Raw genomic sequence first — 9,074 nt, 5'->3', positions numbered from 1 at the left:
GTATACAACATTCTGAAAACGCAGCTAACGCAGCACCAGATGCACAGACGGGGTTATCCACAAAGGGCTAGAACTGTGTTGAGGTTCCACTCTTTTCACAGCAGAAGAGACACCCTTTCCTGAATTGTCCCAACCTCAGCTGGCAGAAAACAAGATGGGCAGGCTGGTTGCTCCCTGGACATCTCTCCTGTTCATGGCCAGAGCTTGGCAACCTCCCTTGGAACACCAGTTGTTTGTTTAATCTCTACTATTTTCTCATTGCTGGCTTTACAATTTTTGTCCTTTGCCTGGACATCAGGACCAAAGAGTAGGGAGGGGAACCTACCTTATCCTCTCCCAGAAAACTTCATCAAAATAAAAGAGCTCTCTCTACTAGTACTAATTAAAACAAACAAGCAAACAAAAAACCCCAGGAATGAGCTTGCATGCCCCCTAATTGACAAATATTAACAAGGAGTTTTCAAGAACAATTATCAAACAGTGGCTGGGTACGTTTTGGCAGCAGAGGGCTAAACGAATTTCAGGTTTGCTTCCAAAATATGTAGCCTGCACCTTGCTAGTTTCCTCTAGGAGGCAGAGAACTTAATCTGGGTTTACCTGTACTGTATTTGAGATGCATATCGAGCCAACTATCATCAGGTATGACTCAAGGGGAAAATGCATAAGGCATATATCTCCAGATAACTTTCCTAGTTTTTTTTTTTAAATAACTTTCTCTGAACTTCCAGTTTGTTGATAGTGGTGGGAGAAGGGGGTTTTAGAAGGCTGTAGTTAGAACTTCTTTACTTTTAAACTTTTATTCAGGACCCTTTCTAATCAAATTGAATTAAGTGGCCAATGCAGATTGTTTTTATCCTCTAGGATTCAGATAACACCTATTCTGGTTATCCTAGGCCAGCACAGTTTCACTCCAGGCAGAGGTTTGGGGTGAAGGGAGGTGCTCTGGGAAGTGGATCTGGGGGTCAAGTCTCTAAAAGTCTTGAATGGGGAAGTAGCTCCAAGCTCTGGGCATCTCAGTAATTAAAAACAGTGTCCCTTCCTTCCAAGGCTTTGGGAACTGTTTAGCAAGCATCTGCTGTGTGCAAGTCCCTGAGCCGGGTCACTTCTATTCACCTCATCACTTGCGGGATAATCGCTCAGATATAGGAAAAGGCAGCCGCAGCCTGGAAAGAGTCATTTGAAGAAATAGGTGTTGGCCCAGCGGCCTGCAGAGAGATTGGAGGCCTCTGCACATTGGAAGTTCGCGCGCTCTCCCCTTTCCCATACTGAGACAGTCATCACTAAGGCTTTGAGATGTAATTACCCAGGGTATAATTTGAAGTGGGGTGGGGATATCTATACTTTTTTTTTTTAACCAGGTGCAATGAATAAAAATGTCCTTCCCCAAAAGATACACAGGTCCGGGGTGGGCAAACTTGGCACCCAGTTCTGACACTTGCAAGGGTGTGTGTGTGGGGGTGGTGGTGGTGGGAAGCACTAGATATTATCTATGCCTTTTCCTCACTCCTCCTCCGCCTTGAAGGCAAATACTGGCACCCAAACACACGACCAACACCGGCTCAGACAAACTCATGAACACACAATGCACGCAGTCTTGAGAAAAAGGTCGGATCCGGAGGTCCAGAGAGGAGATGCAGGGAAAAGAAAATTCGAGGATTCCAAGTTTCTAAGAGTGCGCTGGTTTTGTTTTCGAGTGGAAGAGATGGAAAGCTCTGGTTTAAATCTTCCAGTTGGAACTACTTGGGAGAGGGCAGCCGTGACCACCTACCTCTCTGGCTCGTTCCGGCCCCTCTCCTAAGGGAGTTATAGTAATAGCGGACGCCGTCGAGCACTTGCTGAGAGCGAAATACCTGCTTTTCTAAGCGCCATGCATGTAGTATTTCTTTTAGCAGGGATGCTGGCCCTTCCTTTCAGTGCTGGCCCCTAAAACTGTTACGTTCGCCCAGTTTCGACCCATAGTAGGAGCTTAATAAATGTTTTTGCCATGTCACTTGCAGATTTTAAACATGTTCTGGCGCGGAGTACCTTTTAAAAAGAGGGGTCAACAGAGAGAAGAAATGGGGCTCCGCGAACTTCCTCTTTAAATAATCGGCCTTAATTACGCCTTAGACTTTTCAGTTTTGGCGTGATTATAACCCTTGAGGGATCGCCTGATAACAACTCTGCTGACTGCTCCTGTAATTAACTCCTAATTTATTTCAAACAGGAAAAAAAAAAAAAAAAAAAAAAAAAAAAAAGGCCCCAGCCTCTTCCGGAAGAGCCAATCGGAGGCGAGCGTCCGTGGCGTCAGCGCCAGGGCCGGCTCGGATTGGCTGAGCCGAGTCTCTCACTTCCCCTTGGAGGAAAGGCACGGCTGCCGGCGCGCCCCTCCCGTCTCCCCCCAAAAAAGTTTGAGTCGCAGCTGCCTGGTTGCCAGCGGAGTCGCGCGCCGGGAGCTACGTAGCGCAGAGAAGTCATGGCTTCTCCGTCCAAAGGCAATGACCTGTTTTCGTCTGATGAGGAGGGCCCGGCGATGGTGGCCGAGCCGGGCCCGGGGCCTGGGGGTGCCGACGGGGCCGCGGAGGAGCGCCGCGTCAAGGTCTCCAGCCTGCCCTTCAGCGTGGAGGCGCTCATGTCGGACAAGAAGCCGCCCAAGGAGACTTCCCCACTGCCAGCCGAAAGCGCCTCCGCCGGGGCCACCCTGCGGCCACTTCTGCTGCCGGGACACAGCGTCCGGGAGGCGCACAGCCCCGGGCCGTTGGTCAAGCCCTTCGAGACAGCCTCGGTCAAGTCGGAAAATTCAGAAGACGGAGCGGCGTGGATGCAGGAACCGGGCAGATATTCGCCGCCGCCAAGTGAGTGCCTGCAGAGGCCGGGACCAGGGGTAGGAGGGTGCGCGGGGTACAGGAGGGAACTGGGGGTCAGTATTCCAAGCTAGGGGTACGGAGACCCCTCTGTACTATGCGCCCTGAAAAGCAAGCATTACAAGTCCTTGGCCCCTTAATATCCCCAGAGTTCAGCGCGCCCACGGCATCCAAGATACCTTCTGGGTAATATCCGCGCAGCGCGTGTTTGGGATCCCCTAGCTGTACAGAATATTCGACACAATTGCCAACGCCCTGATCGTTGAAGGGAGAACCCAGCTGGGTGTGCGGGGTCGCTTGGGTATCCGTTTCTCTAGCCCTCAGCCCTGCCCTCAGGCCACTTCGCTTTTTTTTTCACTGTCCCTCGGGGTCTCAGTCTGGGGAATGAAGAAGGATACACGTTTAAAGAGCACCGGAATATATGCCAGGCAGAGGCAGAGTGTCTAACTGCCTTTCAAAGTTCACAACCCTGCGAGGTGTGCCCTCACTATAAAGATGAGCTAATTAAAATCTAACCCGATTTTGGGTAGAAATGATCATCTTCCATTGGTCCCGCGGGTATCGAAGCACGGTAACGCGGAGGGATGGCTGCAGAGACTTATGCGGCGAGGAAATGTCTCCCGGTCGTCCCGGCGGCCAGCCCCGTCGCTTCGCTGGGAGCGGGCTGGGGTCAGCAGCGTGGGGCTCCGCTTGGCTCAGAGTAATAATTAACAGCATTCCAGCAGCGCTTCAGTTTACAAAGTGATGCTTATTAGTTCACCAGATCCCGATCATCGCTGGAACCCCGAAGTGTGGGCAGAAGCCCGGGACCTGTGGTTATCCCAGTTTTCAGACATGGATACTTTGAGGACTGAACTTGCTTGAGCCAGGTCACCAACAATGGCTGAATTGGGCAAGGGGCCCCGGTGTCCAAGCCCCAACCCTGGCCACCTTGATCCCTCTCCCCAGACAGACCAAGCAGAGGGCCGAACACCTGCACCCCGCTTCCTGCCAATGAGGAAGGAGAACTGAGAGTCGCAGGAGAGCTGATTTCTCTTCCAGCGTTTACGTCCAGTTTTGGGCCCTGGGTCCTCTTGCGATATGGGGAAGCCATTCCCTGTAGCTCCTTTTACTTCTGTCTCCCAGCCTTTAAGATTTCTCTATCTGCACTCTGCCTCTAGGAAAGGCGAGAGAGAGGATGCCTGCGTAGGGACTTTTTCGAAAGCTGGGAGCATCACATTTTACCCCATTCCCATCAGCCCTGAAAACTCGAGATGCAAAGTATTTTGTGAACAAAACAAGGCCATGTAACCAGGCATCAGTGGCTGTCCCCTCTGGCTTCTTCTCTCCACCCTGTTAGAAACTCCCAAAGATTCAAAGGGCATGGAGATTAAGGACTCAAAGAATTTAAACTCAAGTTTGCACAGTACTTTATAGCACTTTTCACCGTATTATCTTATCTGATCTCCGTGTGGCTGAAGCTGGCCTCCCGGTAACAGATGAGGACATTTCAACAGAGTTCAGAGGAATCTGCACACATCGAGTTTGGGCTTGACAAGAAAGACTTGGGGACATTTAATGATCACCTATCTGATGGCAGACAAGACTCTGGGCATTCTAAAATTTGGTACTCTGAACCACACTGCAGGATCAGTGTTAGTTACCCATTTTATCGATGGTGAAATAATGGCTTAGAAACTTTAAGGGACTTAATTTGTTTGACAGATATTGAGTGCCTGTATATGCCTAGGCCTGGGTCAATTCCCAGCTGCGCATCAAGGATTCAGGCTTTACAGGGAGTGGTGTCCAGAGGTCAGACATTTCCACTTTCTTAGGTTCCTGGGGTTCTGTAAGCATGCCTGCCAGGGCCCAGGGTAAGGCAGCCGTGGGCCCTGGATGTGACCCTTCCATGAGAAAAGTAGGAGATTCTGAGAAAGGATTTAATTTTTTTTTAAAAAGTGGGTCATTGGTGCTTTGGGCCTGGAGATGGCCTCAGGAGCCCTGTGGTAGGAGCGGTGGGTCCGGGGGAGCCTAGCGACAGAGCCTGGGGCAGGAGGAAGCCACCTGCCCAGGCCCGGGTTTTGTTATTCTCAGGAGGCCGTAGGATAAATGCTGTTCTGCTTTGTATAATCGCACCCTTCCTCAGGCTGGTTTAAAATGGGGAGGAGAGTGGGAGGGTGGAGAGAGGTGCGCTGGGAGGGACGCTTTGATACACACATGAGATCCCGTCACCTGGATTTCATAATTCAAATGCAGCCCATAGGAGCAGCCGGAATGACCGTGCCCAGGCACAGAATCACTTCCAATCATAGAGCAGAGGCAAGTGTAGATTCTAGGAGCTTGGTGTCTGAGCTGTGGCCACTGGATCCTCCCAGCTAGCCAGGTCACGTTTGTGAAGGGTGAGAATTTCACAGGTCCCTGAGTCTCTGATTGTTGTTATTTTATTTGTAAATTAAGAAGTAGGCACCCCCAGCTCTCTGGCTTACTTAGGGATTAGCATATGCAAAAGTCTACACTCCTGTGGTAGTTTCTTACCCATCTCTCTCCCAGATTTCTGTTTTTTGATTGATGGCAGAACCCACTACCTCTTTCATTTTTAGCCACTTAAAAGTGATGGTTAATAATGTCACATTAGGACAAATCCATTTCTTGTTGGAAATGGAGGCTGGGTTGGGACTTGTGCTGTGTCACCCTCAAGTATGAAGTGTAAACTCTCTCTTGGGCCACCAAAGTAACTAAACAAGAAATGCTACATTCTCCCTTTGGAGTGCTTTGGAGTTACTACGGTGGCTACATTTGGAAAATTAGCATAGCTCATAAAAGCCAAATGCAGAAAATGAATTGTTTAGCATCTGTCCCTCAGCTCCACCCCAACTTCCTTTAAGGAAAAACCCGAAGTTAGTTGATGCTATGGAATCACAAGGATGCCCTGTCCTATGATTTCCTATAATTGAACCCATTTTAAATATGGAGTCTGGATGCTGTAGGCATACCTTTATTTTGCTTGTTATTCCTTCTTTCTAAATTCCAGCAAGAAGCTAATCATTTACACATTGCCTCCAAACCATAGAATGGGTAGAAGAGATGGCTAAAATGTCATCACATGCTCTCAATTCAGGAGGCAGCATGATTTCCCCTGACATTTACATTTATGGGCGAGCTAATTTTTCCCTCCTTCTTAGTAAAGTTTATATTACAGAAGCACCCAGCCAAGAAAGTTATCCCACATCCAGATCTGTAAAATGATGTTCAGGTTTTATAATCTGTAGACTGGAGGGAATGACATCTGTGTGGTTGTTTATTGCATGAGGCTGCTCACCAATCCATAGATGCTATTAATTTACTGCAGACCTTATCGGCACGATTATCCTTCACAAATATGTTGATGCAATCCAACTTCTCCTGGTGCAGAGAGGGGATGGACCCAGTTCATAAGACCCTTTTCATTTTCCTTCTCATATGTGATTATCTCGGTGTCCTAGGGATGTGAGGATTATCATGAGCCCAGCCCCCCATTTTTAAGATAAGCAATATCAAGAAGAGATGGGGTTTTGTTTCTCAGAGAACCCTCAGCTCTCTTGACTTATGAGGGGTCTGTTCATATTTCATTATCTCTGATGCTGTTTGTTTTCCATATAGAAAGTTCTGTTACACCATAAAACTCCCAAACTTTTGGGAAAAGATTCAATTTTTTAAAAACAAAACAATTTATCCATTTAAGTATGGTCCTTCTCTATCCCTCCCCCCCCCCCAAAATCCAACCACACATGGTTTTGACCAAGGTACCTCTTTGAAAGATGAAGAGGGAAGACCCCACCCCCCCATGGACACACCTGGCGAGAAAGCCACTTTCTTTTGCTAACTCACTCCCCATTCTCTGTTCCCTAGGACACATGAGCCCCACCACCTGCACCCTGAGGAAACACAAGACCAATCGGAAGCCACGCACACCCTTCACCACCTCCCAGCTCCTCGCTCTGGAGCGCAAGTTCCGCCAGAAACAGTACCTCTCCATCGCAGAGCGGGCAGAGTTCTCCAGCTCTCTGAACCTCACAGAGACACAGGTCAAAATCTGGTTCCAGAACCGAAGAGCCAAGGCGAAAAGACTGCAAGAGGCCGAACTGGAAAAGCTGAAAATGGCTGCAAAACCTATGCTGCCCTCTGGCTTCAGCCTCCCTTTCCCCATCAACTCGCCCCTGCAAGCAGCCTCCCTATACGGCGCGTCCTACCCTTTCCATAGACCTGTGCTCCCCATCCCGCCCGTCGGACTCTATGCGACTCCCGTGGGATATGGCATGTACCACCTGTCCTAAGGAAGACCAGCTCAATAGACTCCGGGATGGATGTTTGTTTAAAAGCCTTCCCCCTCCCTCTCCAAGAAGACAGTCCCGCTCTGCAAACCTTGCATGCACCACCCTCAGCGGCTAGATCGACAGGGCCACAGACATAGTTGAAATTGGTTCTTTTGACTGGAGACACCCAAACCCCGTTTTCTTGGTGTAATCTTCCAGATGCCAACCCCCCTTCTCCTTTCACAAGATTGGCTCTGATGGTTTTTATATATAAATATGTATATAATAAAATATAATACATTTTTATACAGCAGACATAAAAATCAAATTATTTTGAAAGGTAAAATTTATATACATATATATATAAATATATATATATGTCTTTTTTCTCTATATATCACCTTCCTAAAAGAGACTGCTTAATTAAGTCTACCTGTTGTCTTTTTCTTATGGGGGAGACAAATTATTTGCTAAAATTGCTGAAATCTGATCATTTGGATCACTGACTTGCAAACATTAGAATTAGACACTGTGTGCATAGGCAGTAGATATGGAAAGATTCCTCCCAGAGAAGGGGACACATCATGTTTTTGCATTTTTTATGTGCATTTAAAAACTCACTAGATATGACCATATTTGGCCCTGTTTTTTTCCCCCTTCTCCACCTTGTTTGTTACACATTGTTCAAAGTTTTTGTAAGATCAATAAAAGGGGGATGAGAAGAATCCTGAGAGTGCCTCGGGGTAAGGTGGAAAATGGAAGTCCTTCCCAATTCCTCTCAAGGCTGTTGCTTAACTGCATTTCAGATAATTGGAGAGTGAAAAGTTAGAGCCTGTCGGGAGGAATTGATGGTTTCCGTGAACCACTAGGTACATCAGTCCTCACACATTTGAAAAGGTGATTTGGGTGGATGTGTGTGTGTAGTTAATTGTCTGCTTAAAAATTATGAATATCTTGTAACCATTATCTATACTAAATATTCCTGAACAATGAATAGATCTAAAAAGAAAAAAAATCATGCTTTCTCTGTGTGTGTACCTGTTGTATGTGCTAAACTTATTAGAAAAATTTATATACTTTTTAACATGTTGGGGGCAGAGGGTAAAGCCATGTTTTGACTTGATAAAAAATGGTGTTGTCAGACAGCCCATATAGCTCCCTGGTATTTCATTTTTCTATCCAGCTCCCCCTCCCCCATCCAAGTATACTTTTATCCCTTTGAAAGGGTGCCTTGTATAATTTTATATATTTTATTGAAGAGTTATTTCTTATCTCTTATTCTGAATTAAATTAAACGTTTTATTGCAGTAAAGTCTGTCCAAAGTCACAATTATTTTTAAGAGGTGCTCTCTGTTCTTTAGCCGGTCTTAGTCCAGAAATGCCACCCAGATGGGGGAGGGGGGCTGGTGATTTTTATGATGATTTTAATGGGAATCAATCCAGAGCTGTGGCCAGATTCAGCCCGGGGTAGGGAAGTCTACAGCAAATAGCAAAAGACTTTGAAATGCTTCCTCTGGCAGCTTGTGTTACTCATGGAAAATTGCTATTAGGAGTTTTTCAAATTCCAGTGAAAGATGAGCTTAGAAGTGGCAGGGCCCAGGGATCGGCCAGAATCTGAGGGGTTTGTGGATGATTGCGGGGGTGGGGGGGGGCGGGAATCTTGAACTTGAAATCTCTCAGCTACCACAACAAGCTTCGAGCTGAGGGAAGGGACCTATATAGTTCTTTGCAAATGTAGATGGTAACTAGATGCGTTCACTGAGGGGGAGAGGGGGGTAGATGGATGCCTGCTGCCCTTTTCAGGACTGTGTCAAATCACATTCCGTTTACCATTCCTAGCTCCTTCCAAGGAGATCGGCCTTGAACAAATGCTCTTTTCGGTTTGTAGGGGGGAAGGTAGTTCATTCAAGTTCCCTTTGCTTTGCAGCCTGCCTTTCCACTGGTTACAGAACGGGGGTCA

The 9,074-nt window shown here is 47.3% G+C and overlaps 1 protein-coding gene across 1 annotated transcript; it reads left to right on the top strand.

Moving 5' to 3' along the window:
- The first annotated feature begins 2,231 nt into the window (after window positions 1-2,231).
- Window positions 2,232-8,426, top strand: MSX2 (msh homeobox 2). The gene is made up of 2 exons (XM_027084264.1): window positions 2,232-2,834; window positions 6,711-8,426. The coding sequence occupies exons 1-2, from the start codon at window positions 2,456-2,458 to the stop codon at window positions 7,133-7,135; spliced, it is 804 nt and encodes a 267-aa protein (XP_026940065.1). The 5' UTR covers window positions 2,232-2,455; the 3' UTR covers window positions 7,136-8,426.
- The last annotated feature ends 648 nt before the right edge of the window (window positions 8,427-9,074 follow it).

The sequence above is a fragment of the Aethalodelphis obliquidens genome, unplaced genomic scaffold (assembly GCF_003676395.1).
Source record: "Aethalodelphis obliquidens isolate GAN/ISIS:26980383/991018 unplaced genomic scaffold, ASM367639v1 scaffold52, whole genome shotgun sequence".
NCBI classification, from domain to species: domain Eukaryota; kingdom Metazoa; phylum Chordata; class Mammalia; order Artiodactyla; family Delphinidae; genus Aethalodelphis; species Aethalodelphis obliquidens.
Note: the sequence above shows the minus strand (reverse complement) of the source record. Positions and strands in the feature narration are given on the sequence as shown.

Bases quoted from the DNA above. Each gene is read 5' to 3' on its own strand.
- MSX2 (XM_027084264.1), top strand. From the start codon at position 2,456: ATGGCTTCTCCGTCCAAAGGCAATGACCTGTTTTCGTCTGATGAGGAG. The intron at 2,835-6,710 runs GTGAGTGCCTGC...TCTGTTCCCTAG, and splicing joins CAGATATTCGCCGCCGCCAA to GACACATGAGCCCCACCACC.